Below are 17,406 nucleotides of genomic sequence, written 5' to 3'. Positions count from 1 at the left end.
TGCTTGCCAATATTAAAAAAGATTAATGCTAATACACACTAATATTAAAGATCTATTCACATCTGAGATAGAACAGTCTCATGTCCTAAGAAAATGCACGAGCCTGGCTGGGGCACACACAGGTGGGAAGGGAAGAGCAGCAGGGAGCACGCGCCCAGCACGCACCCACCCGGCGCTGCCGCCGCCCCTGACTCTGCGTCTCTGCCTCCACCCTCTGCCGGCGCTTCGGGTCTCCTTTATCATTCCATCCTTTGCGCCCTGCCCCGGGCCAGGCCCAGAGCAGGTGTCCAACGGGTGTGTGCCAAATGAATAATGGGACCAGCAACGAGACAAGCTACTCTTATTCTCCCTGTTTATCTGAACAGAAGAATTATAGTTCGTGTATCTGAGCAGCCTCCCTGCTGCTTGTGAGCACCTCTCCGCGCTGCGGATGGACCTGGTGCATCTCACCTGTGACCTTATTTGCAGGAGGAGCTGATGCACAGCCACAGACTCAGTCAGTGGGGACACAGGGCACCTGTGAGGCGGACGGGTGGGCTTGGAGGGCGTAGAGCATCGGTGCTCACGAGAAGGGAGAGTAGGGAATCCTCATGACTGATCCAATGTGTTTTAGGGTCTGACAAATTTTTTAAAAATTACATTTATTTAGTGCATGTACACATAAAAGAGAAATCGCTCTGACCCCACTCGGCACAAACCCCAGGTCTACACACAGGATAGGGGCTCTGGCCCCGAGGTAGAGGTTGGCATGGTGCAATCCTGTGTCATAAGCCCATAAGGCGGTGGCCCCTGCTGACAACACAAAGCTTTTAATGGGAGTTGGTATTGCTAACATAGATCAGGGGGGTCAGCCATCCCAGCTTCCCTTGAGAGGCTTCATGGGACAGGGGTATTCTGATTTATTTTTTAATTAATCTATTTTTAATTGAAATAGTTGACACATGACATCGTATAAATTTAAGGCATATAATACGTTAACTTGGAAATTTTTTTTTAGAAAAAGGTCTTCTAGTTTTAAAACCGGGTCAGCCCCAGGCGAAACGGGACCAGGCAGCCACCCCAGCCTGGACTCTCAGCTCTCCACCGACAAGGGCAGGCGTTCCTTGAGCCTCTTGCCTGGGGAGGAAGCCTCCCACTGCCCTCACTGTCTCAGGAACTGGTGCAGCTCAGGTGACTCAAGTGGACCATGGGACTATTTGCCCAGGGCCAGCAGCTGGCCTGTTGCAGGTGCACACAGGTGAGGTGTGGATGGTTCTGGTCCCTTTTTAAGTTCAGGGTAAGGATTAAGCACCCAGCCAACTACAGGCCCCCTTTCCCTTATCTGGAGCCTTCATCTTTTGAAGAGATGTATGAGCTAGCTAGGTAGGTAGCTGGATTTAGGGTCTCCCACCGGACCCCTCCAGCTGTGCTGCACAGGTGCCTTAATTAGGAAAACCTCACAGCACATGAAGCCCATCAGCCCGACCATGAGAAGAACAGCCGTCATTTGATGTCATTTGACATTGTGGGGATTACGATCCCACTCAGGGAGTTGTCAGGAGTCTCCCATAAGGTAAGACAGCAGCACGTCTGGCCAAATCTGAAGAGATAGAGAGTAGATCCGGGGTTGCCTGGAGTTGAGGGTTTTCGGGGAAAGCGGAGTGATTCTGATGGACATGCAGTTTCTTTCTGGAACCAACAAGATACAGTCAGTGTAGTGATGGATGCCTAATGCTGTACATAAACTAAAAACTATTGTATTGTGTACTTTAAATGGTTCATCGCGTCTTGAATAAAACTGTTATTAAAAAAAACTCGGGGATCCCTGGGTGGCGCAGCGGTTTGGCGCCTGCCTTTGGCCCGGGGCGCGATCCTGCAGTCCCGGGATCGAGTCCCACGTCGGGCTCCCGGTGCATGGAGCCTGCTTCTCCCTCCTCCTGTGTCTCTGCCTCTCTCTCTCTCTCTTTCTATGTCTATCAAAAATAAATAAATAAATCTTAAAAAAAAAAAAAAATCTCACCACCTCACCTTCTACCAAAAAATTCTCTACCCCAGCTAACCAATAGCAACAACAATCCCTCGGAAACCTCAAACAACAAACACAGAAACAGTCAAGCCAGAAGAAGACCTTTTTTCCCCACGGTGGAGACTTGCCCACGTCCTCCTCGTACAGCAGGGCGGGGGGGCCTGGGGCCAGCCGGGAATGCTCACAGGGCCCCCGCGCAGCACTCCGGGGGTTACCAGCCCCCCGGCGGGTCGGGACATGTGCAGCTTGGAGAGGCGCTGGGCCCAGCACGGTGGACGAGACCCCCAGGACTTGCTCCACGTCAGTTCCAGAATCAGGAGGAGGAGAGAGCTCAGCTCCGCAAGCCTAGCGGACAGGAGGCTTCTCCGGGAAGTCGGACGTTTGGCGGGGAAACAGGAAGTAGGCGTGGAGTGAGAAAGAAACAGCCCACAAGATACGGACTCGTCAAGCCATGGAAAGCATTTTAATGACAACTGGCATCACAGGTATAAATAAATAGCTCCTGTCCGTCTATAATATGTGCTAGAAATATCTTTTTAAAAGGTCCCGCTAAGGTTACGAGGCTTCAAGGACCCTTTCTTAGCTACTGATTTTAGTAATTAAAAAAATAAAAACAGTGGGCGTCCAGGTGCACGAGCGTCGCCTGCGGGGAGGGCAGGACGAGCCGGCGCCCGCGGCCCGGAGCGTGGCAGTCACCGAGGCGCTGTTCACAACACGTGCTCTGCTCCGCCACATACAATTGACTTTGGATGAACGCAGTTTGCAATGTGCTGCTACACAATCAGGCTGTTAAAAACCACAGTTGGTCGACAATCTAACATAGATTTAAATCTTGTCATTTCATGCTGGTATGCTCCGCCCCACGTAGCAAGAGAAACAGCCCAGGAACCCTCCGACAGTTTCTCTCTTGGTTCATTTCTCAGTATCCGTAGGTCTTGTGACAGATCAGCCACAGGAGCTTGCACAGATTATTCTTGGGTACGGCCTCTCCCACGTGGAAGGGACCCGACCTCCCCTGATGTGGGGGTGTCCCCGCATTCCCAGCGATGCAGCCATGGGCTTGGCTGCAGGTGGCTGCGCCCCCTTGGAGCAGCCTCAGGCAGCGTCCCACCCATTGGCTGTGGACCTGGGGCCGCGGTGGCAGGGGTGGCAGGTCAAGACAGCGCCTCCTCCCCTCTGATTGCAAAACCTCAACAAACATCAAGGATGGAGGGATAGAGAAAAGCATCAAACCTACTACTTTAAGGATGGGTTAATTGAGACTGTTGCTAAGAATACATCTAACATATAGGAATATAACGTACGTTTAATTTAGGAAAAATATATCATTTGATCCTCGGAAATAAACATTAAATACAAATCAAGTGGACTTGGACACCAGAAGGAAAACATGGGGTGTGAGGGACACAGCATGGGAACTCAGAAGATTATCAGGTAAAGATGGAAAACCCTTAGGTTCACCCCAAGAGGCGCTGGGGCTCTGAGCCCTCTCTCCCCACACCCAGGGGGATGCGTGGATCGAGGCTGTCCTCCCAGGGGACGCCCAGCCAACACTGAACCTGTCCCTTAGCAGCCCCTCGCTGTAGATTTTGCTCCTTTATTAGAAATATAAAGAGATGATCACTTCTGTCTTTTTATTTGTCTTTTTGCATTTTTTTTAACAAATGATTTTTGGTAGCTTGTCTGTTCTATTTTGACTCATAAACTCACTTTCCAACGGTGCAGGCCGGAGTTTGCTCCGCTGACTGGGAACTCCGCCGTCACCGGCTAAAACTGCTAAACCCGCTGCTGCAAAAGAAGCACACAGCCCTCCCCCGCTCGGAGGCCTCCGCGGTCCCCCGGCCCCGGTGTGTCTCGCTCGGCGCCAGACCCTCCGACGCCCGGGCCAGCCCACTCTGGAGCCGAGCGAGGAGCCAGGCCCCGCGGGGGCCTAGGCCGGGTCCTTGAATTTCTCCAGGTAGTTTCTGAGCTCCTCAGGGGCTCCCGGGGACACGTCCTGGCACACCCACTTGATGTCCTCGCCGCCGCCCCCCAGGATGGAGTTCACGGTGGGGCAGCCGTCGTCGGGCGGGATGGTGGTGAAGGTGGTGAACTGCACTTTCTTCCTTTTGGAGGTGGGCGAATGCAGGGGCTCGAGCTTCGGGTCCCTGGCCGGCCTGCCCGCCGAGCCCGCCCGGTGCACCTGGCCCTGCACGTGCTGCCGGGCGCCGCCGTTGAGCAGCAGGCGGCTGCCGTCGTCGCTGCCGCCCGGCCCGCGGTCCAGGACAGTCGTGTGCTCGTCCTGCGGCGGCGACCCCTCGCCCGCGTGCTCCAGGAGCTCCGCCTCGTTGCCCAGCCACACCCAGTCGTGCGAGTGGGTCACAGAGGCCTGGCCTTCCAGGGGCACCTGCTTGTGGCGGTACCTGAGGGCGAAGGTGGCGCAGTTGATGAGGAAGACGAGGATGGCCAAGCAGAAGACGCCGAGCAGGGCGTACATGCCGATCTCCAGGTCGCTCAGGCCCCGGGGCGTCTGCACCAGGTCGCTGGCCCCCAGGCCGCCCCCCGCCCGGGGCAGCTCCACCTGCGCCGGGAAGTTGGCGAAGTCCAGGGGGATGTTCTGCAGCTGGTCCTCCCCGGACGGCCTGCCCGCGTCCGGCCGGCCGCTCTTCACCACCCTGTTGTCCAGGAGCGGCCTGGCCGTGCTGTCGCCTCTCTGCAGGGCGCCGTCCTCGCGCTCCCCCGGGGCGCCTTGGAGGTGCCCCTCGGGCTCCTGGCCCTTCTGCCGGCGGTCGCTGGCGTGGTTCTTGATCTCGCCGCCGTCGCCGTCCGCGCCGCGGCTGGAGTCGGCGTTGCCCTGGCCAAACTTGACCCTGACGCTGCCCACACCCACGGCCAGGACGCTCTTGCGCTTGGACTTCTGGCAGGCCTCGGCGATGGACATGTCCACTCGCACCAGCGGCCCCTGGCCTTCCCCTTCGGCCATCACCACCGGCCACCTGGGAGAGCGGGCCTGGGGGGTGGACACGACGGCCTCGTCCAGGGAGGTGGCGGTCAGGGTGAAGTCCTTGGTGTCGTAGATGTCCAGGGGGGTAGCGGAGCCATCGCTGAGCTGGAGCCAAGTGCTGACCACGGCCTCCTGCGGGGAGAGAGGCTGTTAGGAGGGCACCGTCTGCGGGCGGGGAGGCCTCTTCTCTTCGGAACCCGCCTGCCCTCCCAGAACAGAACCCAAAGTCCAGAGGCTGGACTCAGATCCAGACTTGGCGGCTGATGAATCTGGGGAGAAGACACACAGGTTTTATATCAAGATCCGAGAATCACTGTAATTTAAGTAAGAACACATGTAGACCTGTGGTGACATCGTCTCTGATAACCTCCCTATCTCAGGATCTCACTCACACCTGCGAAGTCCATCCTGCCCGGCGGTGACGGGTGACACATGCACGGGTATGGGAGCTGGGACGTGGCTACCCTCGGTACCCCACTGCCAAGGGGCAATGCTAGCTGTGCCTCCTGGGAACCTGCCGCTGTCCTCTGTGTCACCTGTGCACAGACTCACTTGACCCTCACAGCGACACCCCAAGTCGATGCCGTGACCATCACCACTTCTTGTTCTGCAGGGCAGGGCTCCTCACTTCCCTCTGTGAAGCTCGCATAGGCATGTGCTGAGGCTGGGGTTAGAGTCCAGAGGTCCGGCCTGAGCCCTAACCACCACGGCTGCCCTGTCTCCTGGCTGTCTGTGGCTCTGAGGTCACTGTGTGGGCCCGGGGATGGAGACAGTCTCGATGTGTCTGGAATTCTTGCCTATTACCTAAGACTGGGGATCTAGTGACGTGTGTGAGAAGCCCATGCCAGACACCGAGGAGCCTTGCAGAGGGCTGCGGGAGGGCTGGGAGCCAGAAAGGGAGAGGAGACACACACGGTTGGTGGTGGTGGTGGGCGGGGATGCTAAGTCTGCGCTGGTCTGAGTGTGCTGCGTGTGTGTGATGTGCACTCGGGGGGCTCTGGGATCGGGGGCAGGTGGTGGGAGGCCTGGAGGGGAGGCATGGGCACTCCCATAACAGGGGTGCAGGCTAACCTCTGTGAGAGGAGCAAGGAGCAGGGCAGGCATTTGCAAGACTGCGAAGGGCTGATGGAGCTCCGGGGGTCTGTTATGGGTAAAGGATCCAGGGTCCTCTCTTATCCTGGCTTCTGGGCATGATGTGGAAGGGTGGAGAATTTGACATGAGTTTTGAAATAAATACATGCATCCACTATTTCTCCTGGTCCATGGTCCATCTTTTTTTTTTTTTTTTTTTTTTAGAATGATCATTTTGGGTCTCAGTTTCCCACACTGCCAGTGGGAGTGTGCACACCTCAGCCACAGGATCTGAGATGGACATCTACGTGGCTTGGCTGTCTTCTACCCTCCTTTCCAGCAGGGACTGGAACATGAGCTTCCCTTGGGGGGAACCAGGTCCTCCCCACTCAGGGTCTGTGTGCCCAGGTGGGCTAGACCGACTGCTCCAGGGCCAGACCCGGGTACATGACCAAGGCCTGGCCTCTCGGAATATTCCACCATCCTGTCCTCAGTGATTGGCTCGGGAAGGGGCGTAGGATGGAGACTGGCTGATGGGATGGGTTCCCTGGGCTTTGGCAGAAACCACAGATGAGAAATTTGCATTCCCTGGGGCTGCTGAGTTGGGGTACAGGCCTGTAATGATAGTGGCCATCCTGCAACTGGGTGGGGGGGGATCTGCTGGAACAGGAGACCAGCACGGGGGAGAGAAGAGTGATGATGGAGATGATGGAGAGAGAGAGAGAGAGATTGTTTAAGGGCATGTCCCAACAACAAAGTAGACTGTCTGAGGATCAACCACTTAAAAACTAGACAAAAATATACAAAACAAACAAACAAACAAAAACAATGCAAATTCCCAGGGATCAGAAGTGAAGAGGAAACGCATCCCAGAGGGGCGCATATAGATAGCTGTAACCGAGGTGGCCTGGGGGCAGGTGTCAGAACTGCTCAGAAGGCTTGGCGGGGAGCCAGATACCCACCCAGGGGCTGTCAGATAGGATGAGACCCTCTGCATACAGCCAGGACTGCCCAGAGGGGGATGAGGAAATCCTAACTGCTTGGCCAGAAAGAGCAATGATACTTATTTGTGCTCTGAGCCCTGCTGGGAAAATGTGTCCCCTTGAAATCAAAACCCCACTGGTTCCACACACCAGTGGGCTGGGGTCTGCAGTGACCTGACCTGTATGGTGCATGGCCGCCAACAACCATGCAAATGCATCAATGCAAAGAATTGCTATTGGGAGTAAAGCAAAGCAGCCACAGCTCAAGAGGCCCTCTGGATTCAAAAAAAAAAAAAATTCATAATCCTGAAGGAGAGGGCTTTACCATGAGAGGGAGTCATAAAACATTCACGTCGACCAGCAGAGCAAGGATTTTGGATAATAGAACAACTGAAAAAGATGATAAAATAAGATAAGCCAGCAACAATGGCAAAACAGCCCATGAAATAAACAGTTCATGGGACATGGAACAGAGTAGATGCCACACGCCGAGCACGGCTGTGCGGGGAAAGACCAGGATGGTGTGGGAAGAACCACATAGAACCAAACAAACAAACAAAAAAATGCTTCAGTGGAAACAAATTACCCAATGGCTGGTGGGCAAAGCAGATTAGACACATCTGGAGAGACAGAGCCAAGGAATTTACCCACAACACAATCACAGGAAGAAACGTACAAAAGACTAGTTGAAAGGAACAAGGGACAGGGTAAGAGTTTTTGGTGACGAGTTCCAGAAAGGAACAGATGGGAGAACTCGCTATTTAAAGAAATCATGGCTGGAGTTTTTCCAGAATTGAGAACAACTGTGGATAATAAAGATGAAGGCTTCTGGGGACAGTGAGTAGCTGGATCTAGCTTGACCTGAAGACAAACCTCCAGGCACGAACTGATCAAAGCCGACGTAGGCTGGGGTCAGCCTGGGTTGGGTCTCTGGACCTGTACCTGAAAGCCCAGACCAGTGCTGATGCCGTTGGCCCGGGCAGGGGCGAGGGGGATTGTGCATGGGATCTGCGAAGGGCATGGCACCCACTGTTGGTGCCTTCCACTCCCCTGTGGCACCCACTGCTCGGCTTTCAGGGGTCGGCTCTGCAAGATGGTTTTGCCTGAGGGCAGGCCCTGGCCTCTGGAATCCCTGTGGCCATGCCTGGAGCTGGACGTGCAGGGAATTAAGTCGATGCAGAGGCAGCCCTCCACGGGTTCCCTTGCCCCTGGTCGACACTGACTGGAGGCTTCCCCAGGAGCCCACTCTGGGGGCCGGGCGGGGGACACACTCGACTGTCTGCCATCCCTCGTAGCACTTCCCGACTCCTCTACCGGGGCTCCCTTCACCACTCGAATTCAGTATTTGAACATGAATCCTCATGCCACGCTCACCTTCCCAGGGCATCAGAAGCAAGGCAGGCAACAGAGCTCAGGAATCTGGTTCCCACCCTCATCCCGTCTGTCCACATCCACTGGCAAGTCACGCCATGAGACGGGCCCCCCCGGGAGCCTAGCTGGGAAGCATGAAGGCCAGGGATCCCCCTTTCACTTCTCTGTCCTGACTTTCCCCAAACAGATGAAGCACGGCGGAGCTGTCTCCTCTTGCCCTCCTATTTACAGCCTTAAACACCTTTCAGCTTTTGTATCTCAGGGTTGACATACCAAGACCAAGGTGCCAGCTTTCCGCACGCCAAGGGCTGACATTGAAACACCCTTCCCACTGCCTGCGAGCTCATCGTGGCTGACCTTCCTTCCTGAATTCATTTTTCTCCACAAACCCTCGGCAGAGAAAGAACTTCCCCTAAAACAGCCCCCACGCCCCAACGGCAGACAGTCTGAATTAAGCCCTCAGCGCACGGTGGCCTTGCCCAAACCCATCTCCATTGACCCCGGTGCGCGAATGAAGGTAAGGCCCTCGGTTAGCTCGTTTCAGGGCGGGGAAGCCGGGGCTTACCCAGGAGCGCCAACGCATTTCCCCAAGGATCAGAAATTCTAGATGACCTGACACGCACGCCCAGGGATACGGTAGAGTATCCCTTTCATTCCTCATGAAAGGATGAGTCATGTCTGAAAATAGAGTGGACCACATCCATGCATCCCCCCACCCCGAGTCAGTGCTGGGACATCCGCTCACCATGGGCTGATGGGAGCACATGGAGGCACCGCACGGGGGCAGGGGCGCTGCCGCATGCCAGTGGGGCAGTCGAGCCCATCAGCCCCTAATTAATCACCCATTCTCAGCAAAAGCTCCCTGCTCCCTGCTTTGTCTCCCCACTTCCTCTCTAGCCCCCTTACTTTGCTCTTTAGAAAGCAGAAAACACCAGGCCCCCAGGAGATGGAGGGAAGCCAGCTCTGGGGCCCTGAGGTGGATGGGGTCCCTCCCGCTGATGCCCTGGAGCAAAGTCCGCGAGCGACTGCAGGATTCCTAGAATGGCCCTGCCCCCAGCTCTGGAGCCTGGGACTGTAACGAGAGGCCGCTCCCGTGATTATGCCAGGTTGTGCCGCGCAGTTGACCTGAAGATGGGGAGATGGATGGGGAGATGTGCCTGGATCATCCGGGTGAGCCCAGCGTGGTCATGTGAGCCTTTGGAAGCAGAGAGATTTCTCTAGATGGCAGCAGACGGGAGGTCAGAGATTCAGAGCATGAAAGGACTCCATGCTCGTTGCTGGTTTTGAAGATAATGTGGGTGTGGGAAGTGAGAAGGAACACGGGTGGCCTTGGGGTCCCGAGAGACGCCCCCGGACAACAGCCCACAGAGAAACAGACACCTGACCCAGGACTGCGGAGAGGAGGAGCATGGAGGCCGACAACTCCCCAGTACATCCCAAGGAGAGCCCCGGCCGCCGACTCAGGCCCTCAGGTGCCCTGTGCCCTGGGCCTAGCGCCCAGCGAGCTCATCCGGGCTCCCGGCCCACAGAGCTGAGCTCCTAAGTGGGTGTTGTTTTCAGCCACCGAGCTTGTCACTCCGGTTCATCACAGAGCCCAGGACCCAGACGATGTCGTCTTGTGGATTTTCCGAGCCCCCGTCACTGCCTTCTGGAACGTGGTCCAGCTGCTCTGACCCGGCCCTCCCTGCGGAGTCAGGCACAGAAGCTCATCTGCCCCTCTCGGCCTCTGGCTTCTGGGTCCTTACCTGTTTGGGGGTCCGCAGCAGCTCCTCAGCTGTGGCCACAGCGGTGATGGCCTTGCTGTTCTCCGTGCTGGGGTGGAGGGTGACAGACAGCCCAGCCACGAGCTGGATGGCCAAGTCTGTCACCGATACCTTGTCATCTAACACGGTCACCGTCTTCTCTGCCAGGATGGAGTCAGAGAGCGGAGACAACACCTGGCAGGACAGAATATTCCCAAATGTTGGAATCTCCCTCAGCACTGCTTCCTCCTTGCCCCAGGCCTGGGTCCAGAATATGGGGCTAAGGGATCCCACTATAGATGCACCTGCCCATAGCAAGCCTTTGCAAGAATCAGATAAAGCCGCCTTTCCCCAAGAAACTTTAGTTCTGTTGGAAAATTGCAATAAATATTAAAATCCATTCTATTTTTTAAAAGGAAATGGCTCCTCCTGTTTAGATGAGGCACTCTTGTACACTGTACAACCTGGCTAACTGTGCATGGCCACCCTGTGGGCCAGGCTCATGAAGTTGACTTTGTGCCACCTGAGATCTCCAGGTGAAATGATGCCCATTGTTTCCACATATGGTTGTGGTCTCAGGATCCAGAATGATATCCCCAGAAGGTGCACTCAGTGGGGCAGAGCTTGAGGGGTTTCCGGAAAGCCCCTCCCACTCCCTGTCATCTTATCTGAGATCCTACCATACAGTGCATTTCCTTGAACAAAAGGGTAGTAGGACTTTGAAGAGAGCTTGTTGGATGAATCCATGGCAGAATGACTAAACGCTTCGAGGGAAGAAGGAAGGCTCCTTCCCCCAGCCGCGGGCAGGAGCAGCGTGGAAGGTGGGGGAGTGGGGTTCTCAGAGGTGTAGGACAGCCTTCTTGATTCTGTTTGTAAGGAGATTGGGACTCATAGAGCTGGTCCAGGCTCATCTCCTGGAGTCCTGAGGACACCATCCTGGGGGCCAGGAAGTGGGGCCAGGGACCGACCCTTCTTGTGAGCTTCCCCCAGTGTGAGGCATGGGGTTCAGCTCGGGGCATGCAGAAATCCTGAGCTCTGGCTTCCTACCTGGATGGTGGTCATCCCGACCTCCCGCCCGACCAGGATCCTGCTGTCCTGGAGTGTGGCCACGTGAGGTTCCTCCAGCTTCATGAAGTCTGCAACCAGGTGGGTGATGTCGACTTGCCAGTCGGGACTGAGAAGGTGGCTCGGCTGGCCCCACGGGCCAGCACCCTCCGACACGAACTGGGTGAGGACCCGCACCGTGGCGTGCTGGTACTGCAGGGCACAGCCTCGGCCCCGCCGCTCCTCCTCGTCTTCATCCTCGCTCTCTCGAGTGGGCCTTGGGGGAAAGAGAAGGAGCCCTCAGGTCCCAGGAATGGGTCCAAAGATGCTCTGGAGCTGCAAGCCAGGCTAGGCAGGTGCCTGCCGCAGCCTCCAGGGGACAACAGTCCCAGCAGGAGCCTCAAGACCCTGCGGGAGCGCTGATTCCACCACAGGCAGCACACAGGGCTTCTCTGTCTCAAAGACATCCTTTGGCAAAAGGCTTAAGAGCTCACACTTACGAAGTCTACACAATCCAATAAATAACAGCGAACAGCCACACACACCTACTCACAATTTAATTTGAATGAATAAGAATTAAACAAATTAAAACTTTAAATTTCTTAGTCACGCAAGCTATATTCCAAGTGCCCCATAACCCCACCTGCTAGGGGCTGCTACAGTGGACACTGTGGTTCTAGAACATTCCACCACTGCAGCCAGTTGTATTGAACAGAGCTGTACTACGCTCTTGGGGTAGATGTGCCCTTCTAGGTGCCACCTGTACACGCTCTTAACCTCCTTGCGGCAGCAAGTCTCAGGTCTGCCCTCCCCAGGGACGTGGAGCACACTCATTCTCTGGGTCACTTGTGACCATCAAACAGTCTGAAGGACTGCCTGGATTCATGGCTGACCCCCCTGCCCAGTTGGGGCAGATTCCTTCAAGTTTTCCTTGGAGAGGGAGATGCTGTCTTATGGGTAGAGAGGCTCTCCCTGAGTGCACGCTGGCTTGCCCCTTGCAATGAAGATCTATTGCCTGGGAGACTCCAGAAAGGAGCCCTGAGCATTCAGGATGGAAGATCCCAGGAAGGAGACCAGGAAGGTGACAACAGCTCTTATTCCCCTGACCAGAGGACCACAGAGCCAAGGAAACGACCCAGCTCCTCCATATGACAATCCAGAGTCACACAGAATAAATTAGAGCCTTTTCTTTCTTTCTTTCTTTCTTTTTTCTTTCTTTCTTTCTTTTTTTTTTTTGGTTTAAGAGCAAATGGTGACACCATGGTCCAATATGAATGCAATTAAGTTTTATGCAGTTATTTGATATGCACAGAGCCAATCAAGCTTGTAGATATTCATAAAGCACAGAAAAAGAAACTACTATTTCACTTAGAGTAAATAACCCCAAACTCAAATTTCCCTGAGGGCTGAGAGGCTAGAAAAATGTATCACTTCTCTCATGTCATTCTGGGGGAGCCACTTTCAGGACCATCTACAGGAAGCTCAAGTCCAAAGTATACACAGTCTGGGGTTGATGATGATCCTGCCATTTTTCAGCCTCCCGCCTGGCTGGTTATCCTGGGCCGTGGTTAGGCTGGACAAGAGGTAACGTACAATCAGGCCAGCATCTACCATGTGCTGGGCCCTGTCCTGGCTCCATCATCAACAAAGCCGCTGTGATCACGGCTCTGGTGCATCTCCCATCTTGGGCTCACCTCTTACTGGACACAATGGGGACCCTCCAGCCTTTGATCTGGCTCAGCTCTGTGTCCGAGACCTCAATCTGTAGGGGTAGCCGGGGCACCCACACGGTGATGTGCAGGGAGGCACTCAGGTGCTGGTAGGTGAAGTTCACCACCGCATCCACCTTGCCCTTCATCTCTTTGCCATTGACAAAGACGTAGTCACATCTTTCAGACACCTGCAAAGACAGAAAGGGGGTGGAGAAGTCACCAGGCCCTACCGACTACTCTTCTTGCATTTGTGTTTTCCCCTAGCAAAGCACACATGCTTAATTTAGGGTCTTCCCAGTGCAGAGCCTAAGACAAGGATTCTGTGCATCTGGTCTACTTGGGAGATGGCTCCAGGGAGAAGCGAGTAGGGAGCAGAGCGAGAAAGAAAGAGGATGAGTCAACAGAAAGCGACTTCTTTACTTTTTTGCTGTGGATCAGTTTCTCTGGAACCTCATGAAAGCCTACAAAATTGTCACCAAAGAGTAGGAAGCAGGAATATTATGTATCAGCTCCCATCTCTCACTGCCCCTATGTGTTAACTCCCCGGCACTTTCAGGCTGAGATACAGGCCCACGGCACCTGAAAAGAGCCTGGGATAGGACACAGTAGTAGCTTGAGGTGGAATGTAGTATAATCATGGAGTGAGCTGGAATCTGTGTAGAGCTGCAGCCGAGACTGAGCTCTGAGTGGACACCGGAAGTGTCTGTTCCTCAGGCTGATGTCTGCTCATACAGTGAGCCACACCCCAATCAGCCTCCCCGGATCTAAAGGGTTCATGCTACCTTCCTCTGGAGACTGACTTGCTGTGCCTACACCCTCTCCTCTGATCATACACATCCCTGACAGTCTGAGACACCCAGGCCTCTGTGCACCAGGCTCCCTTTGCCTGAGAACACCCTTTCTTCCCTACTGGCCTGGCCAGGCACCTTGCCGACCCCCTAGGATCATTTACGTATTTGTAGTATAACTGCTTATCTTGGGAATGGCCGCATCGCGTTAGTGACTACCAGCCTATGTCCCTCCCCCTGTATTCCTCCCTTTGCTTTTCCCATTCCTACCACATCACTGCCTCGGGAAAGAGCGGAGACAGAGCACAAAGCAATATAAACACATAGAAAATAGAATAAAAGTCTGCGAACATTAAGACTATGTGTTCTAAAATCTAATCCCTTACGGAGATGAATCTGCCCACGGCGCCATGGCCATTCTCATGTGGCAGGAAGATGCCCATGGCCCTTGGGAGTGGGCTTGAAGGAGCACTATGAGCAGGGATTGGACTGTATCTGACTGGTGATGGATGCCCTGAGAGATTGTAAGCAGAACACTCAAGAAGACTGGAAGCCCCCCCTCTCCTAAGGCCTTGGCAATAGTTACATCTTTTGAAAATTAGACTGGGATTATGTTCTGCAGCCTTAATGAATTGAAAATTGAGACTAGAAATCAATTTGTGTTTTCAAGAAATGGCATGACTGTCTTGCATATACAAGTTGACGGATGTGATTTATACTGGCCCCGTGTGTCCGGATCAACCACCAAGCTATGAAATCCTTGAAGGAAAGAAGCACATCTTTTTAAAATCTTTGATATAGTTCCACACGGCAGATGCTCCTGAAGCAGGAACCTAGCAGAGTGGATAATGACTGGATAGATGAATGTGTGTATGGATGGATGGATGGATGGATGGATGGATGGATGGATGGATGGGTAGGTGGGTGGATGGATGGATGGGTGTTTGGATATGTAGATGGGCAGGTGAGTGGGTAGATGGATGAATGGATGAATGCATATATGGATGGTTGGGTGGATGGATGAATGTATGACTGGATGGGTGGGTGGACAGGTAGATGGATACACACACACAGATGGATGGATAGATTATTGATGGACAGCTAGGGAGATGAGTGAAGAAGCCTTTCTTCAGGAGGACGTCTGCTTCAAGACAACCAAACAAGGATCTCAGGGTGAAGGGAGACTGAGATATGATGGAGCCAAGAGCAGTGGAAACACAAGACATTTACTTGAAAGTTACCAGAAAGCTCTCAAGCAGTGTTTTCTTAATCTTTTTTGGGCCATTGACTCCTTTGAGAACACACGTCAAGCTAATTTTTGCTACGGAAATGCATATACATACAGTTTCGCATAACATTTTGGAGTTAATGAATTCACACGTGGACTCCTCATAGAGCACTTACCATATACTAAGCTATAGCTGCCAATTTGCTGATCTGTCTCCTGTCGGGGCTGTGTACTCTAGAAGGAGCAGTGTCTCCTTCCAGGGGTCTGTGGACCCAGTTAAATCACATCAATGCTGAGCAATGAACTCGAGTGATCACCCTCTCCTTCCTCAGCTTCTGGGAACTATGGATGGTTACTCTGGGCCCGATTTTCATCTCCAACTCTTGCTTCTATTTGAAAGGGCAGCTGGTGAGGGCTGTGCTGAGAGAAGCTCCTCCATCTGCTGGGCACAGTGGCAGGAGCAGCTGGGAGGGGAACACATGGATGGATCCTCTCACTCATGGTCAAGAGTGGTTTAAAAATGTTTACCTACTGATTAAGGGTGGAAACCAATTTTAGCTGCTGTCCCAGACTTGCCATTAGCATGTAAACACTGTCCTGGATCTGGGCAGGCATTAGCATAATAGCCGAGCAAGAGTTATATCAGTAATCACTTCTTTAATCAATGTTGTAATTTACAGACCATTGACTTTACTCATTTATTACCTTCTTGAGCTCTGGTGGGAGGGAACCTGGCCGCTCCAGAATATATAAATAATTAAGAGGAATGCCAAGGGTATGAAGTTGCGGTGCATGATAGAGCCATTGTCACTGCTATTCCTGAAGGTGTCATAAATGTCTGGGGAAGTCTCGGGATGCATTAATCATCTCCTAAGTGGCTAGAAGTGAGAACCACAATATCACAAAACGAGCTGGCTCATCTGCGGAGTAGGAACCGAAAACCCCACAGGAATCTATTTAGTTCCTTGGCTTCATTTCTGGGACTCTTTCATCCTTCATTGTGGGTGGGCCGCCCGCCGAGAAAGCCGCCCGCTGGCCTCTGCCCACTCTGACATTTAAACCATCCAGTCCAAACGCACAGTGGCCGGACTGCTCTGGTGAAGCAGCACATGGTCAGCTGACATCTTCTGCTGTCATTTGGGCCTTGGCGACTTCCTGATGACAGCACCTGCTTCTTTCCCACGGGGAACCACTTGGGGACCACTTTCCATGGGGAGGGCAAAGCCATTTGCTGGTCAACCACTGACATCCAATGCAACTTTCGTCTGAAAAAAGCAGCCAAGCATGTTCTCAAACTTGAGAAAATCCAAGAGGGAGGGTCAATGCACAGACTGTTGGGCCCAGCCCTAGAGTTTCCGACTGAGCAGGTGTTGGTGGAGCTCCCATGTCTGCATTTCTATCAAGGTCCCAGCTGATGCTGAGGCTCGGAGTCTGAGGACCACGTGTGGAGATGCACTTCTTGAAATAATGCAATTCCCCTCCTCTGTTTCCATGGCACCTTCTACTTCCTGTCAATCCGTTCGGGCTGCTGGAAGGGAGTAATGCAGACTGGGGGCTTAAGGAACAGACAGTTGTCTCTCACAGCTCCAGTGGCTGGAAGCCCCAGATGAGATGGCAGCAGGCCCGGCGTCTGGTGAGGACCCATCCCATCTCTTAGATGCCAGCTTTTCACAATGTCCTCACAGCAAAAAAAGTAAGGGAGCTGTCTGGGGACGCTGCTCTCAGGTCATAATCCCATCCACAAAGACTCTACCCTCATGACCTCACCACCTCCCAGAAGCCCCACCTCCTCATACCATTTCATTGCAGGTTAGTGTCTCACCTGAGGAAGTGGGGTGAGAGAGACACAGACATCCCATCCACAACATATTCCTTCCAGTACTATAATCATTCAGTTATGATGCTTTATAGCACCTCTGTGCTATTGACTCCCAGAATCCTATCTCCAGAACCCGGTGGCTTATTCAACAACTCCACCTGGATCTCTAATTAGCATCTCAATAAGCTTGGAAATCAAATTCCTTGCATTTTTTTTTTTTTTTTTTTTGCCGCTTAGGAGCCCAGAGGCTGGAAATAGAAATTAAATTCAGATACAAAAATATCAGATTTACATTTCTTGCACTCCTGAGTTCGTAGACTTGCCCTGTTCACACAAAATAGTGCACGGTCTTGTGAAGCAGCAATGTGTTCTTATAAAAGAACACGTGCAATATGCCTTCCTTATTTTGGCCCTTTCTGGAGCTACCAGCAGCATTGTGTAGAAGAGGAAACGGGGAGCTGCGACTCGCTGACCCGGTGGCTGGCCCGTGGTGGGGAGGTGGGGTGAGCCACCTACTGATGACAGCTGTAGATGAGATGGCAGATTCAACAGACTACTTTGATGATGCTGCCCTCGCAAGTGGCATCCTGAGATTGTGGCCCTGGAAGTCATCCTTCATGCCTCGGGGGTCTCAGGGTCATCTCTGTTCCTACTGGCAGG

The 17,406-nt window shown here is 53.5% G+C and overlaps 1 protein-coding gene across 1 annotated transcript in view; it reads right to left on the bottom strand.

The window, feature by feature from the left end:
• Nucleotides 1-2,449: 2,449 nt before the first annotated feature.
• TMEM132C (transmembrane protein 132C) overlaps nt 2,450-17,406 on the bottom strand; it is a 303,193-nt gene continuing 288,236 nt past the window's right edge. The window contains exons 6-9 of the mRNA XM_041728365.1: nt 12,894-13,099; nt 11,203-11,476; nt 10,159-10,350; nt 2,450-5,120 (exon numbers count right to left, since the gene is read on the bottom strand). Coding sequence (XP_041584299.1) covers nt 3,936-5,120; nt 10,159-10,350; nt 11,203-11,476; nt 12,894-13,099 — 1,857 coding nt within the window. The 3' untranslated portion in view covers nt 2,450-3,935. The remainder of the gene's footprint in view (nt 5,121-10,158; nt 10,351-11,202; nt 11,477-12,893; nt 13,100-17,406) is intronic.

The sequence above is a fragment of the Vulpes lagopus genome, chromosome 14, assembly GCF_018345385.1.
Source record: "Vulpes lagopus strain Blue_001 chromosome 14, ASM1834538v1, whole genome shotgun sequence".
In the NCBI taxonomy this organism is placed as follows: Eukaryota; Metazoa; Chordata; class Mammalia; order Carnivora; family Canidae; genus Vulpes; species Vulpes lagopus.
The sequence above is the reverse complement of the archived record's forward strand: the minus strand, read 5'-3'. Positions and strand labels throughout refer to the sequence as shown.